Genomic DNA, 14,235 nt, shown 5'->3' with positions numbered 1-14,235 from the left:
GCGTTTTTGATTGCGTTTTAATAGGGTACGTCAAGAGAATATACACTAAGAAGGGATTTTTTGAAATTCCCCCCACGGGGGAAGTGTTACACATTTATAATAGATACATTTTGAGCCACAGCAACGCGCGTGGCCGGGTCAGCATAGTTTTTCATTTCTATATATTTCTATAAATTCCTCCAAACATCCACGATGGCTATTTTGAAAATCAGCTGTCACATTTATACCAAACTACACTTATTGTCAACACAAACAGATACAAAATAACCGAACAGACTCAAGAAAAAACTGACAGTTCTGTCACCCACATATTCAGGTATACCTGAATATGTGGATGACAGAAGACTTCAAAAGATAAAACAATTCTGGTATTTAATGTGTTTTAACGACTTCATAACAGTGCATTATCTCCGTCTTAAAAATGTATAATCACCGAGATGTTTATACAATTAATAAAAATTTCTACCCGCGTTAAAACCGCTATCGATCGGCGAGGATTAATAACTTCCAATTAAACTCGACGCGCATTAATCGAGCCAAAAATAAGCTCGACTAAATATACCAATTGCGGGTATACGTCGGCCATCTTGTCTAGTATCATATGCAGATAGGGGACACTTCACGGCTTCCGTTCGGCTCGACTGGCACAAGACGGATGAGCAATTGGGACAAGATGGTGAGTTTACCGACGAATAAAAACTCAAAACATACCTGTTTCCGCTTTAAACGGTCGTGTCCTCGACCTTACAAGTAGGCGACGCAGTTACTCCCTCGTTCGTTCGTCTGCTTACTTTATTATTATTATTTATATTTCGTCGTTTTAGGTTAATTTATAATATTTTTTCTTTCGTTTTTGCTAATTTCGGTGAGTAATTTTTTGCCCCGTTTTTAAATAATCGATGTATTACGATTTATTTTTCTTGTTTAATTTTAAATATTGCGCACGCGTATTCTGTTAAGTAAACGAGATGGATCCATTTAATGACGTACAGTACAATAAACGTGTTGTTAGAAGATCGATCGAACAATATTCTAATATTGTGCTATTGCGTGTTCTATGTAGATTAAATCGGAATATGAATACAAATAATTGTTTTAATTATATTTCTGAATGAAATATTTTTTCACCTTTTTCAAATAAGCATTGGATAGTTTATATATTTGTCTTTTAAATAATTTGTCAAAAGATCTATACGAATTTGAGAAATTCAAATGCTCGGAATGGGAGCATGCATTAATTATAAATTACTATCTCCGTGTATGTAAACAAAGTTACACCGCAACAACTGAAGTTTTCGTAAATGCAAAATGATTTTTGTCTATTTGGATTCTTCTTTGTCTTGGCTTTTTCTTGTCTTTAATCTGTCTTCTCCGTTTCTTTCTATCCGGGGTGTCCTCTCTCCCAAATCCTCCGATGCCCCGTCTCGGCTTTTGGTTTTCTGCACTTCCTCCTCCCGATCCTCTTTGGATCCTCTCTTAAATTAATGGATGTGTAGATGTTGTACAAAAAATTGAAGATTGTCCAAAATTAAGTTCAGAAAAGATACAATAAAATAGGAATTATGATATAAAATAAAAGAATCGTTAATTTTAGAAGATAAATAATAATAACTTATAATTGTTATAAAACAAATAAGTAAATGAAAAATTTATTTCAGTTTACTTACTTATTTGTTTCATAATTTGTTTTGGGGTCAGAACCATTAAGAGCTTGTGTGGAGCCTGGGGATAGAGTGCATGAAATATGTAGAATGTTTTTTGTTAACAAAGAAAGCAATCTTAAAGATTTTATTTTCTGTTAATAAGAATAAGATTAATTTTATAAGGATAGGAATCACTAGGAGTTCCTAAATTTTCTTCTGCAAGGAGAAAAATCTCCGGCTTCCTCCCTTCACGACAGTCCTAGTTGGGATAAATATAAAGTATAAAGACATTCCAAAATTTATCAGTTTATTTGCTAATGGGAGTTCATTTACTTATTGTATTACATATCATTATATAATACAACAAGTTAAGTCATTGTCTTCTATCTTAGATTGTGTATCTCGTTTATGTACACACTAATTGTATTGGTTAAATTAAACTATCGAATGGGAAAATCTTTGCAGAAATTGTTCATCTCCTAAATACTTTTAATTATATTTATTTATAAAATTTAATCGAATTAATTGCAACTGCCATATCTGTGTAATACATATTAAATAGCTTTTTTGGTTTAGATTGAAATTTTTTAAGGATGTAGTAATACATTTAACATATATTGGTAATTACATAAAAAAATTCTAATTCTAATAGCTTAAATTTTACTACTATAAATATACAAATTAACACAATATTTAGAATTACTAACATTACTTTTTTCAAAAAGATAAATTCAAACAGAATTTAATATTAAGACTTTAAAGTTTAACATCCACACAATATTTTGAGATATATAAAAATATCTTAAATTTTTTTTGTTGATTTTATGTCAATCTGCAAATGATTTTATGTTGATTTTATGACAAATCTTAATTATCATCATTGTTATTGTGCCTTTAAAAGTTTTTAGATTACCAACAAATTAAGTCATTGATACAATCCAATTGACTTGATAAAATTGAAAGCACATTAATTATTCAAGATAATTAAATGAGTAACTCGAGAATATCTTTTCAAATGTTTAGCTCTATGTCTTGAATATTTTGTTTTGATTTTATTAAAAAAAATATAATATATTAAATAAAATAATAAACTACAGTGTAGACTCCCGTATACAGTGATCAAAGGTACAACCAAAAATTTTCAAAAATATTGTACACTACTCCAAATCTTACCTTTCCATACTTCAGTGTGTACTGTACATTTTTTTATTAAGGTTGCTTTGAAGTTTGTAGAGGAATTCAATGCATCAACCACCACTGACATGATGTTGCATTGGCATGATGTAACAAGCTTGTCAGTGAATTGAGAAGAACAAAACAAATGACTTTTGTACAAGACTTACAATTAATTTTGAAACTGTCAAAAATAAGCATTAAAGTCAAATTAAACATTTTTTAATGCATACAGTAGACATATATGTTAGTCTTATTTAAAAATTATCACATTCCTTTATCTAGATTTTATCATCCTCCAGATCACTCCCTGCCTACATTAGTTCAGATATGGGACTCTTGTACTCTTATTTTCACTAACTGAAGCATTTATTCAGTTGATTTTATGTAAAACTAAAAGAAATTCTTAAGTTTAGTGAGTGTTCTTTTTCCAAAAAAAATTACTGTTGGGTATATGTATATGATGACTGAACATATAGAATTGTTTTCACTGAACAGCTACCAGTACTGTATAGTGTACTGGCACATTCCAGCGGAAAAATAGCTCTGTGTTTAGAATATTCCAAATAATAAAATTTTTATGGCAAACAAAAAGTGTTTTTGAAAGGTCCTGAAAAAGTTTTAAAAGAGTGATAGCAAGTTGTATAGAATATTTAAATTTTTTTAAAATCAGCAAAGGTACTTCAGAAATATACACTGGGGAAATCTACTTTCAGTAATGAACTATATTGATTGTTTTGTTAAAGCCAAACAATTGCCAGTTTAAATCTGGCCATTTAATCCAGCAACTATTTGGCTTTAATATAACTGTCAGGCTTAGAGATGTTTATATATGTTTTGTAGTTGCGTATTTTCTTTCATGTTAATAGCTTCTTTTAAAGAAAAATAACACAGAATTGTTTAAAATTATTGTAAAGGCAAATATTGAAATTATTCCAATATGGACCAATATACAGTTATTGCAAATGATATGATATGCATACTAATTAACAAGCCAGTTGACCTTAACCTTTCTGAAACAGTGACTTTCCTTATTAGGAGAGTAGATAAATTCTTTTAGGTTTATGCTAAAAAAATATTTTAATCTTGTATTTTTCTTATGTAATTGGTACAATAAGCTTTTTAAAAAAATTAATTTCAAAATAATAATAAGTGTTCAGATGTTTGCAATATGTATTATCTGTTCTTAATGTTATCAAAAGTACAGTACTTGGGAAATACATGTGATTTGTTTTTAACAATTTTTTTGTTATATTTCTTGAAAAGGTGCTTTAATACTAAGTTATAGTTTTTTAAAAATACACATCTGGTAATAACTTGCTGTATGCTGTTATTTTATAAAATTATTATTATTGTTATTAATTATTGTTTTATATTTTTGACTACATACAAAATACTATAAAAATTTCAATTAAAAATGGCAGACAGTATTATACACTTAAAAAAAAAAAATACCTACATTGAAGCATATTAAAATGTCCTCACATATCTGTCTTCTCTAATCACCAGGAACCAAACAGTCTTGCTTCAGAGACAACCTTTTATTAAAGGCTAGGCCTCTACAAAATTATTCAAAAAGATCATCTCTGTGAAGCAAGACTGGTCCTTGGTGATTGGACAAGACAGATATGTGAAGACATTTTAATACCCTTCAATGTAGATATTTTTTTAAAGGAATAAAAATTATTTACTTATACAAATGTTTTCGTCCATTTGTAATGAATATCATCAGGTATTCTATAAGGAAAACAGAACAAGCCATTGAATACATTTAAATCCAAAGATTCAAAATAGTTTAAAGCTCACGTGCATAAATGGTACCATGTTACAAAGGTAAATTAAAACAAAATGGAAATTCTAAGGGAGTTTGAAACATGCCCTCCATGATGTAGAGAATGTACGTCTTAAACAGACATACATTCTTGTAAATTTCAAGAGCTAAATAAACTAAATTGGGATGTTCAATGTAATAAATGAGCCTCTGCACTTCACTGTCCAAAAAGTATGCTGTACCATTTCTTACTGACATTGTATATATGCTCTATTACTCTTAAAACAAGGCTCCTGGCAATTGCTCTGATGTATACTAAAAAGTGGCTCACTTGAGTGTCATATAATGTATAGCTGGTGTGTAGTTGTCATTCATGAGATTTTTATTGTTCTTAATTAAAGCAAAGGTCAGACTCCTTCTGTTGACAATACTGACAATAGCCACTCTTGCAATTTCTTTATAAAGGCTTGACATCACCTTATTATAAATAATAACCACAAATCCATCCTACTGTGATGTTCGTTATGATACGTACTGGATCCCGCGAGCAGGAAGGTACAAAAAAAAAGACTTTGATTACAAAAATAGCACAAAGTATTATTTATTCACAACGAAACGGTTCTTTTTTACACGATCCCAACTTTATCTCACTTACTTAGTCAAGATACACAGGCGTTGACCAATTCTTTTTATCTAACCTACAAACAAGACTTCGTGGTACGTGACAAATATACGCGGGTTGATATATTTTTACTCTAACTTAAAAACTAAACTTACATCTATCTTATAACTAAAAATAAAAATTGAAAAAATGGAAATTAAGAATAAAGGACAGAGAGAAAGATTAGAAAATACCCGGGATTTTTTTTTGAATCGATGAATCTTGGGGTAAGACACCTTCTCCGATTCTTTTCTCCTTTATACTCTTTTGACTCCTCTGTTGCCGTAGACCTTGTCTTTTAACTTGTCTCGATGTTCTACGTATATGTTCGCTGTTCTCCACTTCTTTCTCGGATCCCTTAGCACCTTGCAGTCTCTCGTATTCTTTTGTTTCTTTCCTTTTTTTCACTCTCGAGCACTGCCTTCCTCGTGCTTCTTCTTTCGGATCCCACACAAGAATGGTCTCTCTTCAGCCGTTTTACCCTCAGGCTCCACACTCTTCTTTTGTTTTTCCCACGTTCTCGGAACTGGTCGTCTCACCCCCATGGGAGAAGGATTAAGAAAACGTTCTAGGAAGAATTTTAGAACAAAGAAACAGGAAAGACTTAAAACTAATCCAATAAAAATACGAACATATGTACAAAATTATACAAAAAAAATATGGCCGACGCCATCACTACTATTGAGAAGCATGGTTCTTGTTGTTAAATGTACAGTGGCATATCAATCCATTAATGAGAGTAGCACAGTAACTTGTAATGCAATAGATGTGATGAACTTTAGTTGTCCCTGTCATATGGTGTACAGTGGTATGTAAATGTTCTTCTAACAATAGAACGAAAGGCTATAATCTTGTACTTGAAAGGGTTATGGGATTGGTATGGGATGTAAAGAGGACAATAAGCCTCCTTTGATAGACTCTAGTAGAGAGTTTGTTTTATTCCTTTATGGAATTTTGTGTGTAGTTTTATTTTAAACAACCAGTTTTTGTTGTGAATATATTTTTACATTTTAATTTCAAATAAATTCTATTTTCATCACAGACAGAAACAATCCACATGATATTTGCGAGAGCAACATTTTATCCTACATTATTCTACAATGTAATGATGGAAAGATGCACGTCTCGCCGTTGGTATGACCGCATTGACGAGACAGTCATCCTGGGTGCTCTTCCCTTTCGAAAATTCACTCCTCAGGTGAAAATGATTTTCTTATTCTAAAAATATTTAATGAAAATTTAAATTTATTTTATGTAATGTCATTTCAGCTCTTAGAGAATGAAAATGTAAAAGGAGTTGTTTCCATGAATGAAGATTTTGAATTGAAACTATGGGTAACAACTAAGCAGGTATATTAAAATAAATAATTTCGTTATTTATGTAAGGATTGATTGTGGAATATAACATTAGAAAACCTTATTTGGCAAAGTTGGGGATAGGAACATGAGACTGCCAGCATTTTGTAGTTAAAAGTGTCCAGTCTCAGTTTGTTTAGTTGTGTTGTTGCAAGTTTAAACATAAATTAATTTTCCTATTCCACCAAATCAGTAATTAGTGATTGAATTTTCAACATTGAATTTTATCGCATCACCTTTCAAACACTCAAGATGTATTACAGAATAGGGCAAAAGAACTGATAACACAAGACCACACTGCAATAAGAAGACAGTGAATATGTTTAAGAACCTGAAGTTACAGGTCATTACTTTAGTTTAGTTTATGGCAGTTCATGGCACAAGAGCCTCATGGACCATGCTGTGCCAACCATTTGGTAAAATGTCTAACAAGCAAAATGGTTCTTCTAAAAGGAACCATTAAGATAAAATTTAAAATGCATCAATATGGTAAAATTATGAAAATAGCCAAAAAGGCTGAAAATAGGAACAAGTACTAAAGTAGTTTAAAAATATTAAAAGCTTCATAAACCCATTCAACAAAACCAATAAAAGTAGATGTACAAAATAAAGCACAAGACAAACAGTTAAAATTAATATAAAACAAATCACAATAAAATCAGAGTCTAAAACATCAAATTTCTCATAAAATACTAGTATCTGATAAAAAACATGAAAATGCATTAAGAATTAAAATCTTTGCCAATAAGGGTTAAAAGACTCACATTTGAATGATTCATGAGACAAGTATCACAAATGCAATATGTTAACATATTGCATTTGTGATACTTTAAAACAAACTTTAAAATCTGCTTTTAACTGTAAAACATGCTTTACAGTTAAAAAGGTGTTGGCACAAAGTATTCAGGAAAGAAGTAATGATGGATCCTATGCACAATCATGCCAAGACAATTTTCTCTTGTCTATTTCTGTGAAAGCTTGATTCTCACAATTCTATAACCAGCTTGATCTTGTGTGGTTTATTGCTAGTTTGGCTATCCCAAGAATGTTGCCATAATTTGCATAGTTTAGTCTTTATGATAGGTTTTAAATTAGTGTAGGATATTGCCTGAGGGAACTGGCTGAGTGGGATAGTTGACTTTACTGCTATGTCAACCAGTTCGTTTCTCATTATGCCTATGTGTCCTGGAACTCAATGAAATCTGACTTGTTAGCCACATGAAAAAAAGTTGGTATAATAGCTGCCAGACCTTCTGCACAAGAAAGTGCTGAGAAAACTACAGAGAATTCAAAGCCTGCATCATACTGAGTGAGTCTGAAAAATTCTAGTGCAATGATTTCCTTTGTTTACAATATGTTTTAGTGGTAAGTGGATGGCATACAGTTTGGCAGAGAATATCAAGGAAGCCATTTGTAGTTTATCTGTCACCACATCTTCATGATAGATCAGAGGATCCAACATTATCATGAGATTTGGATCCGTCTCTATAAATAAAAGCAAAACTTCTATAATTTATGATATATCCTGCAAACTGTTGCAGGTATATAAAGTCAGCATTATTCAATTTTCGGTTACTGTGGAAGCTGGTATCAATAACTATTGGCTTGGCCACCCGCAAAGATGTAGATTACATCCCATTGAAGAAATGGTATTTACATCTAAACTGATCTCACTCAGTACAGATTGCATACACATACCAAATGTGGGAATACAAGTTGGAGGAAAGCAGAATAATCTAGGGACAATTGTGTTAAATATAATGTGCCTCACAGGATGTTCCATCAGAGCTTTCAGTTTTATTGTATAAAAAAGGAGACAGCTCTTTCCTCCTCCTATGGAGAAACAGTTCAAATGATTCAACATACAGACAGTGCACAGGAGAAGTATGGAATGGTCCTATACACAACCCTTGGTGGTGTATTGGGTTTAATATGCAGTGTGTGAATTATTGCCCCATAGTCAAGCTTTGATTGGATCAATGACTGGTATATGTGAAGCATTGGACAACAGTCTACTCCTCAAGATAGTTTTGATATGTTCAATGCTTTTAAATATGCACATCAATCAATGCAACATATTAAACATCCTGTGACTTTAAAACTATGCTGCTTTGAACATATGTTCATATGAACATTTATGGTTGAAATTATTCAAAGAATCAGCTCCTGAAATTTTTTGCATATATTTTGAGTCACCAAGTACTGTATGAAGCCTTCAGAGATGTTTAACATCCCCGAGGGCTTCATATAATGATAACCTTCAGAATCACATTTTTGGTTTCTGGGTAATTGGGTTTGAATGTTTAAAAAAATCCTAAAATAAAAAATCCCAAAACAATGAGATGACAGCTACATCTACAAGCAATGTGCAGAGAGTAAAAATATTAACACACACCTGTTCACACAATTTTTTTCAAATATTCAAACTCAATTCCCTCAGAAATATGATTGAGGGATCCCCAAAGGCTTTGTATATAAATGGGAGCCATTGTTCTTTCTTCATTGTTTCTTATTGCAGTATGGTCTTGTGTTATGGGGTTGAAATACAAGAAAGACAGTTGTGGTTCTGCAGTTTACAAGTGTTTTTTTTTAAGAAGTTTATCATAGACATTGCCAATTGACTTGAAATTTAGCAATAAATCACCAGACTGAGCATTGTCCTGTTCTCCCTAGCTATACAGTGGCTAAAAACAAAATGCTCATGCTTTAAAAGTTTTATTTAAACAATATCTGGATAAAGTACAAATGTAGAGTCTGCTTTGTGTTTTTACTTTTTGCTTTATCCATTTTTGGATAATGCCAGCTTTTATTCACTCATGACTTGGATAAAGTGCACTTTATATGGATAAAATTTAAAATTAATAGATTATGTCTTACTTTAGTTAATAACTTTATCCAAATCTTTTTGTTAAATTCTAGCTTCATCCAAGTCATGGACTTTAGTCATAACATAACAAAAATATAGAACATAAATCAAGTCACAGATATTGCCATAATTATTTGACAGTTACAGAAAACCGTATGTAACAAAACAACATTGAAACATATTACAAGAATTATGTCATTGTTATGAGTAGGTTATCTAGTCAATTATGGAAGAAAGAATGTGAGAAAAATCATCATTTAAATGTCGAAATTTGGGTGTTTTAATATGGTTTAAAAAATTGTATGGCATGTAAATTTGAAAATAATAAGATCTTAATTTTTGAATTCTGTTTATAGGAATGGAAGGATAAAGGAATAGATTTTCTACAGTTAAGAACTACAGATATTTTTGAAACACCAAGTCAAGAAAAATTACTTCAAGGTGTGCAGTTTATAAATAAGTTTGTTGGAACAGGAAATTCTGTTTATATCCATTGCAAAGCTGGAAGGACTCGGAGTGCTACTCTTGTTGGTTGTTATCTTATGCAGGTAGATTATTACTAAAATTTATCACTTAGATTTTATCAAGAACACAATTTTTTTATATTTCTGAAATTGTTACAGACTCATATTATTTCTTTCTTGAATCTAATTTTTAATCCTAAAATTGCAACTAAATGTTTAAAAATTATTTTTATGATTGAAGTATTTTTTTAATTTGCAGAGACACTATTGGATACCATCTAAAGCAGTGGAGATGATTCGATCAAAACGACCTCATATATTGCTTTCTAGCAAACAATGGGAAGCTCTTGAAGAATTCTATAGAATTAATGTTGCAAAACAGGGGTGAAAAATACATCTCAAATGTTACAGATCAAAGTAAACATGTACAAGAATTTTTTTTATGAATTGTGTCAGAAACTACATATCATATTATTGTAAGGTGCTGATATTTTATACAATTTATTTATTAGAAAAATTATTTATTTACTTGCTCCAAACATGAAGATTAATTACCTCAGATTAATAATTGTAATTGTCATTTGAACAGCAGTTGATTAACAGGTCAAGTCTGTTAACATTCCATACATACTATTACTTACTTTCATAATATAAATCTTTGATAATGTTAAAAAAACTACAGAGAAAGGTATTTGAGTTGATTTAAACATATCAAACTCTCGTGCTTCCATTATTGAATAACTAACTATTTTTTGATGCAGTATACTATTTTTAAATAGCTTTTTAGAATGTATTTTTACATTTTTTCTTTAATATGGATGTTTTGGAAAAGTTCCAGAATTTTCACAAAATACTCAGAACAAACAGATTTATTTTTTACATAAAGCACTATTTAGATATTTTTTTCCGTTCATTTTTTTTATGTACAGTCATCTCAATATTTGTTAACCATTAAAAAAAATTCTAGTTTTAAGTATTCATTAGGCATACGCTACTTATATAGAATATTTGATAGAATTCTGAGAAACTATTATGATCAAAGGTAGATTTTTATCCATGATAATTCCTCTCTTTCTCTTCTAACTTGAGAAATTAGACCAATTAATATGAAAGTACATTAAGATTTTACTATTATCAGGTTAAATAAAGTTCAAATCTAATGATAGAAAGTTTAATTCAAAGTAAAAAGTGCCTAAGGTAGTTTTGAAAGAAATTTAAGAAACCAAAATTTTTAAAATTCTTAATTATATACGTTCTCATAATCAATAGTATTTTTAATGATGTTCTTAACCAAATGAACAACTAAAACATCCTTTATAAATACCATAAATACCTCTTTCCTCTTCAGAATAGAATTGTAATTAATGCAAAGAAAGTATTTCTATCCGAATAAAATAAAAAACTGAAAATTAGTTGTTAATGAATAGTTTTACTTATTATCCAATAAATAAATATTAATCCAAAATGTTATAACTAAAATTGTTAAATTATAATACAGATTCCTGTTTCTATCAATGGCTTCAAAAGTCATTCATTTTATTTATCTGACAATCAAATAAAGAATTTGTAGCTAAAAATTGTTGTTCTTTCTTGCTACACATATATTTTTTTGGTTCCCATTAAAATTTCTAGAAAATATTCTGTTTTAAAATCTTAATTTAATTGGAATATATTTAAAGTATAAATTAAAAAACTAAATGCAAATATTTTTGTGTTACTCCCAAAATTATTTTTAACTACTATTCATAATCTATAGTAACAAATTCATGTAGAAATGTATAACTTTTGATATGATGGCCAAGATAATAAAGGTACCAGCATGCCACTCCAATTTTCCTGGTGTTAAGTGCAGGTTAACTCAGAAATTTTCATTGATACATTGACTAAGATACATTGCAAATTTTCTCTTAATACTTAGCTACTTCATTTGTCATGGGTTCAACCACGCTTGCAGAGAAGACATTAATAACACATATGATCAATTATAGTTATTGCATTATCTAAACAATATATACAGTCAAACCTGTTTTTATGCGGGGGATAGGGACCGCATTAAAAAAAACGCATTAAAAAAAATCTCACGAAACTTCACGAATGGCTGTAAATAATAGTTTTCGCAACACAATTAAAAAAATAATTTTTTTATGCGGTCAACAGGGACCGCATAAAAAAAGTCTCACATAGAAAATAACTCAAAACCGTACGAAATACAATTTATTGACAACAGATGTCAGCACTTGACTGCATCGTCTGGTCTATCGTCTGTTTTACATATTTTTGTCCAGGTGGTGTTTTGTTGACTTAAAAAGTAAATTATTTCATTTTTCGCATATTCATGCAATAATATTACTATAATAAGTGCATTTATGCTATAATAAGTTTATTTAGCTATAATAAGTCAACGTGAGACATGACGAATCGCACGAGACTAGTCGCCAACTATACCGCACAAATTAAAAATTCGCATTAAAAAAATCGCACAAATAAAAATCGCACATAAAAAGAGCGCATAAAAACAGGTTTGACTGTAATTGTATATTATGATGATGATGACATGATGTATGTAGTAGTTAACATCTATATGTTATCATTAAAGCTGAGACATCTAGGTACTAAAAATATAGTTATAAAAATCATGCCAGTTGTAATTTTTAGTGCCTAGATGTCCTAGCCTATAAAAGAAGGGAAAATTGATAAAGATGCAACATCATATCCTTTTTTATATTTAAAGGTATCTTAAATAAAGCCACAAGGAGGAGCTATTGAATATCTTTTTAAATAAATTTATATTAAATAATAAAAATTTTAAAATATTCATATTTCAAACTCCATCTGAATTAATTGACTTGGGTCATTGGATATTTTGCATATGCAGATTATTGGACTTTTGTTTAAAATAGTCATTTTTTTTCTTATCCAAAAATCCCATTATGTATAGTACATGTGTAGTACATAACTATGTGTAATTAAATGTGGAAATAAACTATATTTGTTTACAGATACATTTTCTACATTTAGAAAAAATTACTTTTCATGCATATACAGTACATATATCTACATGCCTACTTATTTTTAACAAAGCCAGAGGGCAATTTAGATAATCAGCATTCAGATAATTGGAGTTTAATTGAACAATCAAACCCACTTTATATGTTTTTCACAATCATTTGTTAAATATTTTCTGTATTAAGTACTTTCTCCGTTATAAAACACTTCAGTTATGTTTTTCATTTATAAGACCTTGCATGTATATATCATATTTTTCGGTATCCTACCTCACTTAAAATTTTTCCATTTCAAAATAAAGAACACATAAGTGATTATTTAAAAAGAAAATATACAGGGTGTTTCAAAACTCATTAGCAAAAATTTAAGGGGTGATAGAAAACATCTAAACAAGCAATTTTCACCATACAATGCATGGGCGGAGAGCAAGTGATGAACCGCTAGGAGGTATCTGGTATCCGTTACTGTCACATGAAAGAACGAAACACCAAATGGATAGAGGAGGTACTAAATAATTTTATTGACAGCATGTGTGGCAAAATTACAGAAACTGCTCAAAAGAGCAACTGCCTGCAGTAATGCAGGCATTACACCTGCAGTTTTTTGGTCTGGCATGTGTCTTCTCGGGAAACACTGCCTGTACGGTCTTTTAGCTTCCAGAGCATTCCCATTCACAAGACCATACATAAAATGCATGTCCGCCTTTTCCTGATTACTGTACATCGCCATGCCTTCTGAAATCCACGGTAGAAATGACGATGTGTAAGAAAACCTGCGCTTTATGCTTTCCATTAGTGCTGTCTAGTGGTTCACCACTTACTCTCTGCCCGTGCATTGTATGGTAAAAATTGCTTGTTTAGATGTTTTCTGTCACCCCTTAAATTTTTGCCCATGAGTTTCAAAACATCCTGTATATTTGCTTCAGGTTAGTCTACAATGACAGCAAATCACCAGTAAATAAAAGAAAATTTTTGCTTTCCACCTTTTTGTAGTGTAGTGAATAAAAATTGCTTTCCAGTTTCTTATTCATTTTTGCTACCCACTGTCAGTGTGACCAAAGGGTTTTATATAAAAAGTGTGGATTTCTAGATAAATACCTGGAAATCCACATACACACTATTCACTTGAAAATTTAGATTGTTTGATTCACCCAGATTTATGAAGCTTTCCAGCATTCTTGGAAGTTAAATTTTTGTAGACACTGTTTAAGTTATAAAGATAAATCTTGAGTAAAGTAAGTTAATCATGAAGTTAATTCACTCTACTGGAGTTTCATTACTTGCTTCTTACCTGAA

At 30.6% G+C, this 14,235-nt stretch overlaps 1 protein-coding gene across 1 annotated transcript; it reads left to right on the top strand.

Annotated features, from left to right (window-relative positions):
* The first annotated feature begins 559 nt into the window (after window positions 1-559).
* Window positions 560-11,505, top strand: PTPMT1 (protein tyrosine phosphatase, mitochondrial 1). The gene is made up of 5 exons (XM_067267021.1): window positions 560-676; window positions 6,291-6,446; window positions 6,518-6,598; window positions 9,827-10,018; window positions 10,194-11,505. The coding sequence occupies exons 1-5, from the start codon at window positions 602-604 to the stop codon at window positions 10,320-10,322; spliced, it is 633 nt and encodes a 210-aa protein (XP_067123122.1). The 5' UTR covers window positions 560-601; the 3' UTR covers window positions 10,323-11,505.
* The last annotated feature ends 2,730 nt before the right edge of the window (window positions 11,506-14,235 follow it).

This window comes from Centruroides vittatus, unplaced genomic scaffold (genome assembly GCF_030686945.1).
Source record: "Centruroides vittatus isolate TY-2023 unplaced genomic scaffold, ASM3068694v2 contig_290, whole genome shotgun sequence".
Taxonomy (NCBI): Eukaryota; Metazoa; Arthropoda; class Arachnida; order Scorpiones; family Buthidae; genus Centruroides; species Centruroides vittatus.
The sequence above is the reverse complement of the archived record's forward strand: the minus strand, read 5'-3'. Positions and strand labels throughout refer to the sequence as shown.